Below are 18,977 nucleotides of genomic sequence, written 5' to 3'. Positions count from 1 at the left end.
CAGAGCCTATGTCTGCTCGTTTGTTTTCAAGGTTTTCAACATTTCAAAAACAGAACTTTGAAAGGAACAAAACATTTAATAAGCAACATGGCAGTTATAAGGAACCTCTCACCAATGATCGTTTGCCGCAATTGGCTTCGGCAGGCCCAAGTAAAACTACCCAGCATAGAGGCCCAGGAATAACCAAACCACCTGAACCTCTGATCAACACAGACACCAATTGTTCCTCTGAATCCTTCAAAGGTTAGCACTGAACCTGACTTTTGCAAGACAATTGGAACCAGACCTAAAGATGGCACAGTACATAACCCTTTTTTCTACCCTTTTCCAACTCCCGTGAAAGGGAATACCTATAAACACAACAGAACATCAAGTCAGGAAAGGAAAAGAAGAAAATGAAACAGTAAGGACCTGTGAGGACAGCTTGGTAGTTAATCTGTCTCAGCAAGTATTGGAAAAGGCCCTCACTTTTGTTCCCTCACATCGCTCAGACTTAAATGAGTTTGTTACAGATATCAAACTCTTTGGAAGGAATGTGAGCCTTAAGAACATCTTTGGAAATAATGAATCATATTCAGTACACAAGTACAAACAACCCAGCACCTTTGTGCCGGTGAAATCATCCATCAGTAGAACTGTTTATTCATCTGTGTGAAAACAAAGTAAGCAAACTGAGGGAGGAGAATAGAAATCACCTTCAGTTTTACAATACGACTGAAAAGGAACATCTTGCCCTACTGGATCTGAAAAGAAGAGAACACAACGTCATAAAACTGGTCGACAAAGGTGGAGCTATCGTGGTTATGGATGCCATGTGGTATAGGAACCATATGGATGAAATGTTAAAAAGGATCAACGGACCTACAAGATTATTAGTAAAACTATCTTGGAAAAAAAGGTTAAGCATGTACGTGACACCCTCTATGACTCACTGATGGAGAGACATATTAATGAAGATCTTTTTAGATTTTTTGAAGTGTCCAACCCAACCATTCCTGTGCCTGGTTCACTTGTGAATGGTCGGATTAAGAAGATGTGTAACTTTGACGCTTCAAGATTGGCTTCACACAAGCACTTTAACCAATAGCAGCCCTTCAACTTTACAATCTGAAGAAGGCAGGTTTCGCCGAAAGCGCTCATCGTTTAGAGACTTATTCTATATTTTGATATTAATGTTTTTAAGTGTACTAATTAAAGTTTTATTTTATCGTTTTAAAAGTTTTCATTTTGCTGTGGTGTCGTATTCAGGATTCTCCTCAATATGTCAGGATTTGGATTTTCCAGGTAGTGGTTAACATATAGTTTGCAAACATTAAACAATGGACTTTATTTCCCTAATGTTTCCTTTCTTTGACCATGCTTAATATTAAAATAGATGAACTGCAAGTCTGTAGTTTTTGCATCTACTAGGTTTGCCTTTGGAGAGTGTTTCTCCTGTTTATAAATAACCTTAAAAGCCTGAGAGAGAAGAGCTAAAGCATACCTGGTTATATGGGTCTGGTAGTTAATAGCCCGAAAGGACAAGTTAGCAGCAGTGTACACCTTTTTGCCCAGCCTTTCCATGGCCCTAATGTGCTTGTCAGAAGGAAGTAATTTAGTAGAAGGCAACAGTTTAGTAGGCTTGTCTGAAGAGATAGAAACAACAGAGGGGTAAAGCAGAAGGATATCTGTAGAGGAACTTCCAAACATCTAACACCTTATAAAACCTATCAAGTTATTTTGGAGCTGGGGGCTGAGAAACGGCTGAAAAAGTATCCAACAAGGCAGCAAGGACAGGAGGGACCGCAGATGACTTAGGACATTCCATCTGCAGTTGTTCATAATACCTCTTCTGGACATGAGAAAACTGGGTACAGTCCCACTGAAACAAATTCCAGCATCAAAGATATAGTATCTACAATATGGGAAGTTCTTCAAAGGGAAAATATGGACTAATGGAGTCCTACTCCTCAGAACTATATTATAACAGAGAAGGAATCTGAGAGGAATAGGCTAAAGAATCTTCTTCAGAATCCAATTCCTCATCAAAAGAGTCCTACTTCCTAGGCCTCTTAAGAGGAGTAGAAGACCAAGGGTGGGGGGCAGGAACAGAATCTCCTCGGGGGGGGGGGGGCTTCAAGGCCAAGACTGCATTTAATAACCCCTGTGTGAAATCCTGCCATTCACTCTGAGGATCCTTAGGAACACGGGAAATATGTTTCATTTTCTGCTCCTTTTTGAAAGGGACCTAAGTCCTAAAGATCTTAGGAGGTTTAGAGTCTTGCCTACACTCAATTAACATAGTGGGAATCTCCTCCCTAACAAGAATCTGTGGAACACCCTTGGTCCCTCAGATATGATCAGCCGTGGTTCCCCCTCAACATCCATAATGGACACCTGTAGAGCCTCTGAGGACATGTGAGAAACTAGATCCATGTCGGTCTCCAAAGCGGTCATGGCAGAGGAATCTGACAGAAAGATCGGACGATCCTCTGGCTTAAACCAGCCTCAACATGGACATCTGGAGGAGGTGGTAGAGCAGCAGAATCTGACCTAACATTTTTGGTCTTCTTGGCAGACATCTAACCCTCAGACCAGCACTATTCTGCCATGGCACCTTGCACCAACAACTTAAGATGCAAGGTGCCATGGCAAAGCGTCATTGCACCTTGCGCCAACAACTTAAGACGTTGGTTCTCGTGGTACAGACAAGGAGAAGAGATGACTAAAAAGAGTCAAATGTTTGACAAAGCTGGCACAATGTAGAGCAAAACAAGCACTGCTTCTGGCAGCCTTTATGGGGAATCTGTCTCCCACACTGACATTTTTCCATTCTGGATGACATGTAACCTCACAACAAAAGGAAGGAAATTAAAAATAATAAGAAAAACTCACAACAAGGCATTTATCAGAAATGGCTTGGTAACCAGCAGATGAAGGAGAGTTTTAGACAGCTGATCAAAGATGGCGTTTGGACTGACAGCAAAGAAGTTCTGAGGTAGGTATGTCTGTACATCAGCTTTATGCCATATGCTGTGAGTGGGGAGTATATGTGTAATGTATGACATACTAGTAATCCTAAGGCTTTGCTATACTGACTGGATTTTGGGCTACCCTTGGCAGGCAATTCCTTGAGTAAGGAATACTGCAAAAGTGATATGGAAGGACATCTATGTCTGTCATACAAGGTCCCTTGTTTTATTTGGAAACAAAAAGAACCCTGAATAGACCTGGAACCTTGCTAGTCTGTTGGGACTTCCTCGATTACTTTGTTTTCTAGCAGCTTAGCAAACTCAGCTGCTGCCAGTTCCATCTGACTGTGTGAAATGGCAGAAACTCTCTTTCCCTTCTGTGGAGGAGAAGCAAAATGAATAATGTAACCTCTGGTAATTATCCTCTGCACCCAAGAATCTTGGATGAATGCCTGCCAAGCTTGAGAGTGCAAGGATAAGTGCCCCCCTCCAATGCCTCCAGAGCATGGCAGTTGAGCAACTGTTCAGGAGCAATGGAAGGGTTTCTCAGTGAAAATGCCTTGAAATCCTTAATTTTGTGGTCTGCCTCTGTCCCCCGGGTGATGTTTGTCAAAATTATCCCCGCTCCAGGGGTACGTCTGTCAGCAAAAGCAACTTGGCCAAAACCCTGGGACTTTCAAAACTGTAACTTCTTTCCATTCTTTTGGTTCCAGAAAAAGGTCCTTTGTGTGATGAAGAAGAAGAATATGCCAAACGATGACAGGGACTTGTTCTTCTGTTTGCTTCTGGTAAGCATTTCTTTAACATTGGGACCAAAGAGGGTCCTACCATCAAAGGGAGCATTGACAAAAGACATCTTGAAGTCTTCCATGAAATTGTAAAGGCACATCCACATGCGCCGACGAATAGCAATACCAGCACATGTGCCAATGAATAGCAATGCCAGCACCTGCCACCCTTGCTGTGCCATTAGCTGCATTAGACAGCTGAAGCATGGTCACATTGGTCATAAGCTAAAGGGTAGCTAGAGGAGACTGCACTGACTTTTGGATGTCCACAAGCAGGCTAAGCAAGAGGGATGCTGACAGCTCCTTCATCAAGTCCCTCTAGAACACAGTCACGTGAACCAAGTAGTTCAGCACTCAAAGTGTAAATGTTACTGAAGAGCATGTTGATTTTCCAGACATGTCCAATGCCTAGGTTCTTTATTATGGGGAAGAACAAATGGGCTCTCCTCTGAGAGTTCCATTTTTCTGGCTGTCAAAACCATCATGGTATTTACTAGGAACCCTTGTTCCAAATGGACTTATTTCTATGGGCAACAAAGATCTTATCAGGTCTGTGGAATTGGTTTTATCCACATCAGGCTCCTTTTCAGGCCCACTGAGTGGACCACCCAGGAGGTAGAACAGCCAGCCCCAAATGCCTCAATGAATACTGACTTCTCTGGAGAGGGGGGCTTCAGTGGACCAACCCCACTCTTTGCTTCATCACTTCCATAATATCTTCAAAGAACATGTCTACCAGATGGGATCATGGAGAACCCTCCCCTTCTTCAAAATTGGTGTCTTCCATAACCGACTATGTTGATGAGTTCAAGTGCCTTCTCTTACAGACTCATTCCCTAGGCCCCTCACCCATAGGGGCTTCTGGGGAATGGTCAGAATTGGAAAGGAAGCTGTCTCAGTGAAAGTCCACAGAGAAAAAGCAAGAATGACTGACCCTGTAGCACAGGACAAGAGGACACAGTGACAGAATCCACAGGAGGCTGGGATTGAACTGAGTGAAATAGAGACATATCCTCTCTGAATCTGAAGAGGACCCTCTAAAATGCCTTGAAAGCCGAGGCTGAAATCAGAACTGAAGCAATACCTCTCAAACATGAGGATGACAGGGATGGAACATCTGGCTCCAATTTGACTCGACTCTGAATCCAACAATGCAGCACAGTTTTCCAGAGCTGAAGTGCCAACGGGCAAGGACAGCTCTAAAAACTTCAGAGTCTACCCCAACCCCTGAGCCTCGGCTCTAATGCTTCAGCTTAGAGTCCCATCCCAATCAGACACAGCTGCAGACAAGAGAGTAACAGAAACCATCAGAGTCAAAGTCAATAACACTGTCCGCTCTGACACAGGTGCCTATGGCAGAAAATCGAATCTCTAGGTGCTGGATCCAAAAGTCAAACTGGTACAAGTGAGATTAATGGGAAGGCAGTAGGGACCACACCTGGAGCCATCAAAGGGTTAGGAGCCAGGAGAACCCTCAGATGCATCTGTGTCTGAAGAAACATCTGCATCATCCTTTAACTTTTGGCTTCCAACAAACTCCTTGACAACTGGAAGAACAAAACAACAAAGCCACAGATGGCACTTGAGATGAACGTATATATTTCACCGGCAAAAAGGTTAGTGCAGCCACGGGCTAGCTGGCTCTTGGGAGACATGAGAAGGGAGAGAGAGGGAATGGATCTGTAAATCCAAGCATTTTGGGGACTTTGGTGTTGTGCCAGAATGGTCCAATATAACCAGAAAGCTTCTTTCTGGACTTTTCAACCCTGTTATTCTGCTCTCTTTCTCTTTACTTCTTTCTTTTTTCCTTTTTATTCTCCATCACCTTGTCACCTTTAACTTTATAAGACTTCTTTGATGAAGGAGATGATGTGTTTCTGGAGCAGAAGGTGCCAATCCTCCTGCTTTGGTGAGGAGAAGGCCCTTCAGAACTAACTTGTCTTGACAACCTGCTAGAGCCTTTACCCGCCAAAAGAGGTGCAGGCTTCATAATTGACAACCAAATGTACTATTCCTAAACACTAAATGCAGTGGGAGTAAGGGTCTTGGGGCAGGACCTTGTGCCCACAATCAGTACATGTTCTGAAGCCAGCGGCTTTGTCAGATATGGGTTTCAGAAAAGAGTCATAACAGCACAACACTAGCAACAGCAATAAAATTCAAAGAGAAAAGACTATGAAATCCTAGACACAACTACCCGTAACACTGTAATCCTGAAAAAAAGGAATTACAACAAAGACAAAAAACCTCCTTTATTTTCCTTAATAAGGCAGGGAAGGCAGAAAAGGAAACAAGTGCCTTAAAGAAGGGAGAAAAGGTACTGATGGTACATTAATTGAATCCAAGGAGATAGCTGGAGAAGATTATGCATAATGAAGAAGCCTTAATAATATGAAAACAACCACTTTTATAAACCACTGATGCAGAGCTCTTGAATCACATCTTGACTGATCAATCAGCAAAAATACGAACTCGGTCCCAAAGTCTGATGAGAAAACACCACGGAGAGCAGATGCCAAAAAATAAGTAAAACCAATAAATCAAGCGCTTTCGCCTGATAAATATCAGGCTTTATCAAGAATACTTCTGTGAAGGATGTGACGTGCCTTAAATAGCACAATAATTGCCCAACTCTAATTAAGTCATTAAAAAATCAACAATCAATAGACATTACATTAAATTGATGTAGCTTAGTCATCACAAAAAACTAAACAACTGCACCATTGACTCTATTACAATCTAAAATGCCATCTTCAATTGTGCCTATCACTCTGTATTAGTAACTTAATTTTGTTTCTATTATCTAAAAATATTAAAACAACAAACAGTGCATTAATGTAATAATATACAAAAGTATTAATGTAATAATATACAAAAGTATGGGCACAGCCCATTTATACGTCTTAACTTCTGTAACTCCTCCCAATTGTGTCCATACTGAAAACTATGTGCAACTTACACATAATCTACTCTGCACTTGTAATAAATGTGGTTGCACATTTAACACTACTTAAAGTAGATATAAAGCTAAAAGATACCTAAACTAATCCATATGTAAGAAAATTACCGCCATGGTCATGTAAAGTATGGACACAATTGGGAGGAGTTACAGATGTTAAGACGTATAAATGGGCTGTGCCCATACTTTTGTATATTATTACATTAATACTTTTGTATATTATTACATTAATGCACTGTTTGTTGTTTTAATATTTTTAGATAATAGAAACAAAATTAAGTTACTAATACAGAGTGATAGGCACAATTGAAGATGGCATTTTAGATTGTAATAAGAGTCAATGGTGCAGTTGTTTAGTTTTTTTGTGATGACTAAGCTACATCAATTTAATGTAATGTCTATTGATTGTTGATTTTTTAATGACTTAATTAGAGTTGGGCAATTATTGTGCTATTTAAGGCACGTCACATCCTTCATAGAAGTATTCTTGATAAAGCCTGATATTTATCAGGCAAAAGCGCTTGATTTATTGGTTTTACTTATTTTTTGGCATTGAATAAAGTTTCCAGGGATTATTTGGCTGTGTCTGCTCTCCGTGGTGTTTTCTGATCAATCAGCAAATGAAATCTGGGGCAATCATGGGACCTTAGGGAATTATGGGAAGGGGAGGAGCCAGAGCCCTATATCCAAGTTCTTGGAAAAAAAGCAATGACGTTATATTGGATTGTAAACTTTACTTGCCTACCAACAATCCCAAGACTCTGCCATTCTTTTTAACACTTCATCTTACACCCACACCCACTCGCATGCTTCACTTCAACACACTTTCATCCTTATGTCAGCATGTGCTCTAAGATTCTCTAAATAAGTCAACACTTCTCTGTATGCTGCAATTCTGGATAAAGGCTTCACAATCCATTGTTGCTGACAAATGTCAATGATTTGGCACTCTGTACATGAATCTTTCTAAACTATCCTCTCCATGTTATTTACGGCTCAACATTTTTCCACTCAATTCATGATCCTTTGTAACCAGCATCTTTGAAAGAAATATCCAGAAATATCCACACTTACTCTTGTTGCTGAACATCACTGGATTTTTTGTCTCTGCATAAGATCCAAGATGGTACTGTGTCTGTCTCTTGTGTAAAGAAGAAACCTCAAACTTTTTTTATGATCTTCTGTTTTATCTAGGAAGATTATTCTTATATTGGCGTACACGCATGAGCAAATGTATGCTTACCTGCTAAATAGTATTGAAGAAAACCATCAGACAAATAGCTGCTCCTTATGAACTTTGTTTTGTATGCAAGCATGACTGATCAGCCTTTTTCCCTCTAGGATCATTACTTTTACTGATTCTAAAAGTTCATATGGTGCACTGTGTGCAGATATTAAAAAACATATTTTTTCTTAATAATAATATAATTTCAAAAGTAAAAAAAAGAAAAGACAAGAATGCAGCTAGCATATATATCAGCCTGACTTTCCTTTCAAAATTTAGGTAATTTATTTTTCATTTCCTGAACATGAAAATGCAACATACTTTATTTTCTGTTGTATTCAACTCTGGCAGTAATGTTTATCTGATAATTCATATAACTTTTTTTTTTAAATTAAACCACTGCCAACTATTGTTTTTATAAGGGAGGGACTCTTCACAGGCTTAAGGGAGGGACTCTTCACAGGCTGAAAAAAACTGTTTATTTATTCAATATCTTGTAGTTGCTGTTGCTTGTGGTAGGAAGTATTAAGGATTACTCAAAGCAGCTTATACATACATATACATATATTTATATATATTTTATATACATTTTATATATATATATATATATATATATATATATATATATATATATACACACACACACACACATGCAAGCATATATACATATATATGTGTATATGTGTGTGTGTGTGTGTGTGTGTGTGTGTGTGTCTATATATATTTATATATTTTTTTATTTTAATTGAATGCATATTTGGTTGAATCGCAACTTAAAATTTATTGAAGGCTCATTTCATCTACCACACATTTCACTAAATCCCATTTCATTGAAAATGTCAAATACAGAAATACTCCTTCATAATTTTGCTTTTGCAGGGAAGAAAGCCCTCCATGATTCCCATCATGTGGGGGCTTTGTCCCCCACACCCCTCTTACTTATATATACTACCTCCAAGGTCACACAACAGCAGAGAAAAGAGAAAACACCACACACAGTGAATTACTGGTGGCATACAAACTCTTAAATATGTGAATACAACAAAATAGTGCAGATTTGCAAGGTATAAATGATGTGATAAGACTAAATTTACATGTAACTTCTACTATATTAAGATCATAAACCATACCAGCAGTGAATAACTATACCCCTCCACAGTTTTATATGAAATGTGATTCAGTGAAATGTGCATTCGATGAAATGTCCATTCAATGAATTTTATTCAACCAGCTGTGATTCAATCAAATGTGCATTAGATGAAATGGTAACCACATCTATTATCTATCTATCTATCTATCTATCTATCTATCTATCTATCTATCTATCTACACACATACACACTCTATGGAATCGCAGTTTGTCAACAAACTGAATAATTTAGGAATTATCAGTATTCCATTTGTTAAATTTTGAAGCTGTCAGAAGGAAGATGTTTGAATGCACACGGGTAAGTTAAGCTTGAGTTTGGGTTACCGATACAAAAACTGAAAGTTACGGCATTAGGGGGGTTGGACTGAGTTAGGTACAGAGATAGACTTAGTATTGTGCATATTTATTGTGTCTGTTTTATGCAGTGGTAGTGTTACAGAAAGGATTTTGTAAGGTAAAGTGCAGGGTTAGGGCTAGGGACAAGGGCAGAGTAGAGGAGAAGTTAACACAGATTCATTAGTCTCCATATGGCATCAGCCACTGGTATATAAATCACTAATGATTTTAGGATCATCTGGGCTACAGTCAAGGCTTTAGCTCTCAGTGTCATGCAGCAGGCATTCAAGCTGCTTGTATACAAAGTGATAAAATTCCAAAATGTCTTCAAAAAAACCCTTAAGAAATCATAACTATCTATTTCAGGTGTCTTTCCCACTACTGCATGGTTGTACTGCATATTACTTATTACAAACAATAAGTATGAAAGATGAATCTTCACTCTTGACCTTTCCCTGTTTTCGATGCATTTTTGTGTCTACTTTGTCAATTGAAGACAGAATGCAGAGAACTACCAAAAGAGCTGCCATGAGACAACATCAAATCTATGGCAAGCAAGAACAAAGTTCACTGCCTTGTCAGACGTCCACAATACAATAACTAACAGGTGATACTAAATAGTTTCTGTAGAGGGGTTGACTGTACACCCTCTTGATGTCAACATTCTACCTACCCACCCCCAATGCTGCCAAGCCTGCATTAACTTTCAGAAAAGGGAAATGCAGGTATTCACATTTCTCCAATTTGGCAGAATTGGGACTTATTAGACTGGGAACAGTATATTCAATTTCAAGCAAACCCATTCTTATAAGATATCACAAAGGAAATCTTCAACATCCTAATTTGTCGCCTCCAGTGGACTGAGATGTTAATACTAAAGACTATACAGTGGAATATCACCTTAACTGCAGAGCGAAGTAACACTAAGGATTAAAACCATGGCTAGCATTCAGAAAATGCTGAGTAGCTCAGTATTGCTGTGTAAAGCTAAGTGGTATAAGCCTAAGCAATTCAGACCATTCAGAAAGTGGACATGGAGTTCTGATGAACAGGAAGTTACCTGTGTCGTTGAGGTAAACACTTTAACCATTAAGACAACTTCCCAGTAATTAACCACTGTGTTTGACTAGGACCTGTCAGCCATACTGCCACTGATGCTACTGATCGGGAACTTCTCCCCAAGTAACCTGATACAGCAGTGCTAACTAGGGACATCACTCACTGAGCTGCCTCATGTACAACCAGCTAAACATCTTTTATGTACTACAGCTTAGAAACTGCTGCAATAGAAAAGGCACTATACACATGGACATACATATGTTCACACGCGCGCGCGCACACACACACACACACACACACACACACACACACACACGTAAAGCCATGAACTAAGCCACATTATTTTTATTCTCCCTGTGGCAGCTGAACAAATTTAACCAAATTATTTTAGCAAGCATTTTAATACTAAAAGGAATTTTTTTTTAATTCTGATTGTAAGCATGTGTTCTAATGAACCCCAAATACCTTTCACCATCTTGCCAGGTTTTATCAGCCTCTGTATCTTTTCCAGATTTCTCAGTCTTGTCTTCTTTATCCTCTTTTTTTCTTCCCCTTTTCTTGCGTTCTTCTTCTTCAGGAGGCTTACTCCTGCAAGCCAGCAAGCATTCTAACACACGCTGGTGTTTCTCAGAGTTATTAATATGAGCTCTAACAAGAGTTTCCAGCTCATTCCACATAATACGGTACTGTTCATCTCTGGAGAGAAGAAAAGTATTACCCAAAGTTATTACCAATGCGTATAGACATGAGACATTACAACTGCAGTAAATAGAATCTTAATCAGCATATGTTCAGCTACAAAAATAGTCATGTGCACAAATGTGAGAACGATTACATGCAAAATGAGAATTACTGGAACATAAGATCAATTATCCTTTTGCAGAGGATCTCTGAATTAGGACTGGAAGGCCTCAGTTAACAACTTGTGGATTTAATATGCACACCATTAGGTGCTAGCTCTCGTAAGCAGAGGTTTAGAAGTTTGAATTCTTGTGCTTGACAAAGTATGACTGAGGATTTAACTGGCAAGTGTTTTCTATACAGAAAGAAGCTTCTCTTCAATAAGGATGCTTTGGAAAACAAACAGATGTTTGACTCAAAGATAAAATTCAAATTCCATCTTAAGGAGAAACTCAGGAATGGTATACAAAGTTATTCTGTTTCTGTGAAAAAATACATACAACAATTTACAATATTACACAGTTAACCACTGACCACAGTAACACCAGTTTGGATGAAGAAAACTGATATACAGTAAAATATATATATTTTTTCTTTTGGAAGTAGTGTTAACTACAGCCTTGCTCAAAAATATAACAAAGACGATTACTGACCCTTGAAGTGAGTTACATTCTTTTGTCTCTGAATTGCCTGCTCATTTGACTAGCCTTTACCAAATGGAATGGCTGATAAAGTCGCTGACCCATTAACCAAATTATGTGCATGTATATATACTTATGTATAAAAGGATGTCACACAAAAAAATCCAGATAGAAAACTTAAAAGAAAAATACTGCTGCGTGACATACCCATTTTAACAGAAGATGACCAAGCCCTTTCCATATCCTCAGAGTAACTGCTTTTTGTTACGTTATTAAAATTCACCAGGAGGAACAAGGATGCTTCTAAACAAGAGTTAGGAAACCAACAAGGAAAGACCCATCAAAGGAGAAATCCTGATCCCCATCCTCACTTAAGTCTGCTGCTCCAGCAAGAAGAGGAGAGGAACCCACACAAGAGACATAGTCCTGGACTGAGCTCACAGATGGTGTCAGATGAAGGAATGGATCAGAGATGTTGGCTGGTGAGTCTTTTAAACAGAATGAGAACTGAAATCAAAGATCTCCCAGAGAACCACAATCACCAGGAAAGAGAGGGCTCCATGCCAAGAAACAGGACAAATAGAAGCCTCTTCCTCTATTTAAAAAAAAAAAAAAAAGTCATATAGCGGATCACATAATTCATCTGAGAAGGAGAGAAAAACCCATCAGACTCTTGAACTCTTCAAACAAGACAGCCAAGCAAAGTATACTGGGTCCTGTGGAGTAGATGAAGAGGCAGAAGCTAGACGATCCATCTGGTACAAAATGCTACCTTCAAAGGGACAGCAGAACCATGTTGGGAAGACTCCCTCTAGAATCAGGTTAACCCTAGCATTATGGGCCCTTTTCCCACATTCAGGGCAAAGGGCCCCAAAAATGGAGGCCAAGCTGAGACTCCCTTATCCACCTTATCAGCTAAGGCTGTCCTAGCTTACATACAACCTGGATTGTCATAATGAAGGTGCAAAACACCTAAACAGGTCAGTCATTTGGAATGGAAGGTAAGACATATAAAGGACTAAGTAGGATTGTCTACAAGGAAAAGGTCTCCATGGGCAAGGAACCACGCCAGCAGAGGAACCTCCTCAAAGCAGTACTTTCACAGAGGAATGTGGGAGGCAATGAAGACACTACAGAACTGCTAAACATAGCAACCTGATGTCACTCTGTCTCGTGTGCAGGAAAGCATAGTGGTTCTAACCACATTAAGTGGAAACTACAGGCAACTGCATGCACAGTTCCAGGCCTGGAGGCCAACTAAGTGTGACAGTTTTGACAGGGACCACGAAAAAAGCTGCCCTTTCTAGCAAGCAACCCACAAGCTTCCATCCTCTTCCAGATGGGAAGGAAAAGGGACAGGGAACTTCAAGTTCACGCAAGTCCATAGAAGATGACAGAAAAGGTGCTAGATCAAGGTGAAGAAGAGCACCTAAGTTCCAAGGAAAGCCCTTGGAGCATCTGAGACTGCTTCATGGCTCCTCTGTGGAGCTCCATGGAGGAGTGATGGGCAAAAGAAGCAGCAGCTTGCAAAAGGAGACCATTTACAGCCCCTTGTCTGGCATCAGAGTGGTGGGGGATAAAAAGCTCAAGATTCCATAGCAGACTTGCAGGCCACAGCAGTAGAACAGCATGCATAGCTGGCTTTAGGAATAGACCAACTAGGTGGCTGCCCAGGGCGCTGCTCTAGTAGGGGTGCTTTTCCAGTATTTATTTGGTGTAGGTAGACCAAGATGTGGGCACTGGGTGGTGTGGTGGGGGGCACCGTGGATCTCTTTTGCCTAGGGCACCAGTTGACCTAAGGCTGCTCCTGACAGCATGACATACTTAATCCAGTAATTATAAGGTTTGCTGGGTCTCCTCTTCATATGAAAAGAGTGAGAATTTAGTAAGTGGGAAAACCGACACCTCAGCACAGAAGGGACCTGCTTAGCCATTAGCGATGCATCAAGCAAGGATTGCAACCATTCAAAAAAGGTAATTTCTGCCAAGAAGAGCTCAGCAAAAGGCTGTCCTGGAGAAGAACACAGCCAGGCCAAGCAATGCCAACACATGGCCCTGCTTAAAGCCTTAGGCAGGGCATCCACTTCAGACAACTAGCACTTGAAAAGGTAGGTTTGGGACAACATGACAGTCTCCAGTTTAATGGTAAGATCCTCCCTGAATCCATTGCTGGACAGGATCATATAAGCAGACTGTGTGTGTGTGTGTGTGTGTGTGTGTGTGTGTGTGTGTGTGTGTGTGTGTGTGTGTGTGTGTGTGTGTGTGTATGTATATATATATATATATATATATATATATATATATATATATATATATATATATATATATATATATATATATATATATATATATATATATATATATATATATATATATATATATATATATATATATATATATATATATATATATATATATATATATATATATATATATATATATATATATATATATATATATATATATATATATATATATATATATATATATATATATATATATATATATATATATATATATATATATATATATATATGTATGTATATATATATATATATATATATATATATATATATATATGCATATATATATGTGTGTGTGTGTATGTATGTATGTATGTATGTATATATATATATATATATATATATATATATATATATATATATATATATATATATATATATATATATGTATATATATATATATATATATATATATATATATATATATATGTATACACAAACACACACACACACACACATTACACATATCTAGTTAAAGGGTGGCCCTCCAACCAGAAGCCTCCTCCTGCCATTCCTTCTGAATTGAAAATGTGCAAGAGAGAACAAACTGTATGTAAATACAGAAGATATCAGCATTGCTATGGACTGAAATACTAAAAGTGAGAGCAGCAGAAAAGAACTGGTGGGCCCTTAGAATAAGTACATAATTTTGGCATTTACTGTCACAGGTGTGTGCCTATTCCAAATGAGGGAACTAAACACCGATGATAAACTCTGAATGTTGAAGAGGATAAACTTCATCAAATCCAAACAACATATGAATACAGAGCAATGTTAAAATAATGTAAATAATACATGAAAAAATCATCAGAGAGGAAAAGCTCTCAACCAATAACATTACGTAATCACTTTCCTTCTTCTTTTCATCAAAGCTGGTTTAAGACAGGCAGCAGCATTCAACCCAGGATATTGGCAACATAAGGCTCCATTGTGGATCTAGATTCTCCATATAATCATTCAAGTTACCTCCCTAGGATTAGTCTTGGCACATTATAGAACTCTAAATAAAAAAAACATGTCCTGCATACTTCTTAACATGTTTGGCCAAGGCATTCTGAATATTATCATGTAAATGTCTTAGAACTCTTATCTTTTAATTTCTGCACCGCCGTACCTACATACAAACCAGTGCATGCTTTGCACCTGGCTAAATAAACCAGATTGCAGGTCTGACAATCGGCATAACATCGGGGTACAAATGTATAATTAAAGTTAGGGTGCTTAAAATCCTGTTGTTTACTAATAACAGAGCATACTTTACATTTCAGACAAGGAAATGTACCCAACCATTGTGAAAGAGGCCTATCCAAATGTGTCCCTCTGTCATACAATAGTTGTTTCAAATTTTTTGAGTTCCTAAACCCAAACTTAGGTTCGTGTCCAACAAATACCTGCTGTTTTGTTATCCACAGTTAAGAGATTCCACTTCTTATTAATGATGTCACAAACCACATAGGCATCATTAGTACATTTGGTAAAGAACCTCAAGTCTTTATTCATCCACTTCCTCCTAATATTCCCCTGGGGTTTCTCAAGTTGTCTATTGAAATAATATGGTCTATTAATTGTCTCTCTATTTGATGTAACTCTTTCCTTAGTTCGCTCTATACCAGCCATATTATAGCCCCTTGCTCTAAATTGATTGGATAACATCTCTATATTGGCAATACAGTCCTCAGATTCAGTACATAGTCTGGAGAGACTGGTAAAATCGACTCTGGGCAATGTTGGGGAATATATGTCTGGGATGCATACTGTTATGTACTAAAAGGCTGTTTCTCCAACTGGTCTTCCTAAATACAGTCGCATGTATCTGTCCATGTACATTTCTAATCAATTTCACATCTAAAAAATCAACATTCGAATGTGATGCTATATATGTAAAAGATAAAAAATCAGTAATACCATTAACATAGTCAAAAAACTCTTGTAACTGAGACCAGTCACCATCCCATAACAAAAATACATCATCAACAAAACATCGATCTAGTTGGATGTGACCGGAAAATACAGGATGACCAAAAATATGCTTTTCTTCCCAATAGTGCATGGCCAAACTGACTTAAGAGTTAGCACAGGGGGTGCCCATTGCAACCCCCCATTGTTGTAGAAACAACTCCCTGCCAAACGTGAAAAAATTATGTTCTAAATTTAATTTTAGCAATGTACACAGAACCACAATATCACTGTCAGTGTACTCACTCCTTTGTTTTAACATCTCACAAACTGCCTGTATACCATATTCATTAGGTATACTGGTAAAAGATTTTTGACATCCATAGTTACAAAAAGACTTGCACCCCTTGACCACAACTCTGATCAATAAAATGCCCAAGGTCCATCAAGAAATGATTACTGTTCCTTAATACAGTATCAATGGAACGCAAAACCTCCTTTAACTTCTCCTCTACAAAAATGGAGAGGGGTCCCATCAGCCAACCTGCCCCTGCCACTATGGACCTCAGGGCAGGTTTATCAAACCTTTATGCATCTTGGGTAACCTTTTTATAACTGGTACCATGGGGTGGTCTACAACAGGAAAATAATAAGTTGTTCATCGATAGACCAGCACATTAACAAGTCATACAACACATCATGCACATATTTTTTTAAGTCTTTCCAATTTGAATTTGTCAATCCTGTTGTATGCATTCTCTTCACTGAGTAATTTATACATAGAATCATTATAATCTTTAGAATTTAACAGTACCAAAGCGTCCCCTTTAACAGCTGGTCTTACAACCAGACCCTGAGTGTTTTTCAATGAACGTAAAGCTAAACGTTCTGTTTCTGTTAGATTGAAAAATCTTCCTATGGGGAGCATTTAGGCTCTTCACTATTTCATTTTCACAAATGTGCAGAAAAGTACTTACATGCAGTGGTAGACATGGATTAAATAGACTAGGCCTTTTGAAGCAGCCCACTGCTGCTGGTTCCCTATCAACAAACATCAATTTTAGAGTAAGGTTGTGGGCAAACTGATGTAAATCTAAAAAACCTCACCCAAAATCAGATGAGATAGCAGGAATAAAGGATAGTCTTTTGTTTACAATGGCAAGTTCCATCATGTTCAGATTATAGTCAGATATGTTCACCACCAAAAACTTTTTTTTTCTCAAAAATCTCTTTATTGATTTATGAAATATAACCAAATAACAAACAGCAAAACATTATACATTCAGTCATTTAGGAGTTGATTGAAGTTATACAACTAGTAAAAGTCATTACAACTCATGACAGTGAGATAAAAAAAACAACAAACTTTATGTACAATATATACAAATGGTAACCAGTTAGCGAAGGATAACATAATGTTGTGAACAATTAAGTGAAGTAAGTGAATGAATAAATCCCACACTGTACAACAAAAAAAAAATAATTTTAGAATTTATTAGTCATAATTAATAACAGAAAGGACCTTCTCCATTACTTTATTAATTAAAGCCATCTTTTTAGGACTTTTTGACAGAGTCTTATGTGCTGAAATGTACAAATGAGCCATTGTTCTAAAGGCATTCCAACTCAAATTAGTACGGTCAAGCCAGTTTCTGGTGATGTAAAGTTTTATGAGAGAGCAAATAAATATGAACACATATGTATCTGATTTGGAAAGATGTACTGAAGGTATATGAAGAATGGCAGTTTCCCAGGATAGAGTGGATTTATGATAACCCATTTTCTGTAATCTTACTTTCAAGGAAGTCCAAAGTTTATGTGAGTAATGACAGTACCAAACGATGTGTAAAAGGTCTGCATCAGGAAAGGAGCAACAAGGGCAAGAAGGAGAAATATCTGCATCAAATTTATTAAGTTTGGAGGGAGTGTAATAGGCATTATTATTTATCATCAATTGGGTATAAATTAATTTCTTGAAAGGAGAGTGTTTCAGAGTGTTTCTAATGGCCAAGAGTTTTTGTTTCTCATTTAATTGAGGATTATGCTTATCCCAGAAATTAGAAAAGAGACATACAGAACCCTGTAATATTTTATTTAACAAGTTATAGGATTTTGACAACATTTTCTCAGGTAACAATAGTGTTCTAATTAAAGTTTCTAGATTATTAAAGTCTTGCTCTCTCGGCATAATGTGAGTGAATTTAGCCTTAACCACCTCTCTTAGCTGACGTAGGACTGTGGTATAACTACAGTTAGCTTTCAATGTAATTCGAAGATTAGCCAAGGACAAGTCTTTATATTTAAAGAGATCCCAAACAATCAAATTTTTAATAAGGGGATAATTTGTTAGATTAAATGGTGTATTATCTAACATGAGATTGGGATTAAGATGTAGTGGTTGTAATAAGTGGAAAACATTATCAAAGTTAATTAGTTTTAATAACTCCTGAAATCCTTTGATCTTGTGTTTTAAGAAATTTGAGATTTTAAGAGAGTTCAGAATATCTAAGGAGATGAATGGAATGGCAGCAGGGTTTATGTTCTTGGAAATAATGTAGTGATGCCATATTTTAGCCCAAAATGGTGAATGATTGTGTTGAATATTATTCAGGTTAGTAATGAAGAGAAGTTTATTTGCGAAACAATTAAATGATAGAGATACAAATTAGGTAAACCTAAACCACCCCTCTCTTTGAAATTGTTAATTTAGAATAAGAAATCCTAACTGTTTTAGGAAACCATAAAAATTTAGCAAGTTCTTTATTAACTTTATCAAAGAAAGATTTAGGAATGATTTGATCAGAAGAGTTGAATTGGTAAAGAAATTTGGGAAGAATATTCATTTTAATAATTGCTGCTTTAGACAGAAGTGATAAGTTAAGACGTTCCCACCTACGCATGTCTGACATTAATGATGTCCATAATTTATGTAAATTATTTTGAAATGAAGATAGGCTATTATGAACTATGTTAATACCCAAGTATTTA

The 18,977-nt window shown here is 38.0% G+C and overlaps 1 protein-coding gene across 2 annotated transcripts in view; it reads right to left on the bottom strand.

Moving 5' to 3' along the window:
• Positions 1-18,977, bottom strand: part of INTS13 (integrator complex subunit 13) — a 629,493-nt gene that overhangs the window by 74,427 nt on the left and 536,089 nt on the right. For both annotated transcript variants that reach the window (XM_044087655.1, XM_044087656.1), the window contains exon 14: positions 10,934-11,164. In XM_044087655.1, coding sequence (XP_043943590.1) covers positions 10,934-11,164 — 231 coding nt within the window. The remainder of the gene's footprint in view (positions 1-10,933; positions 11,165-18,977) is intronic.

Source organism: Protopterus annectens, chromosome 11.part0 (genome assembly GCF_019279795.1).
Source record: "Protopterus annectens isolate FY-2018-M chromosome 11.part0, PAN1.0, whole genome shotgun sequence".
Taxonomy (NCBI): domain Eukaryota; kingdom Metazoa; phylum Chordata; order Ceratodontiformes; family Protopteridae; genus Protopterus; species Protopterus annectens.
This window is presented reverse-complemented; position numbering and strand designations above follow the sequence as displayed.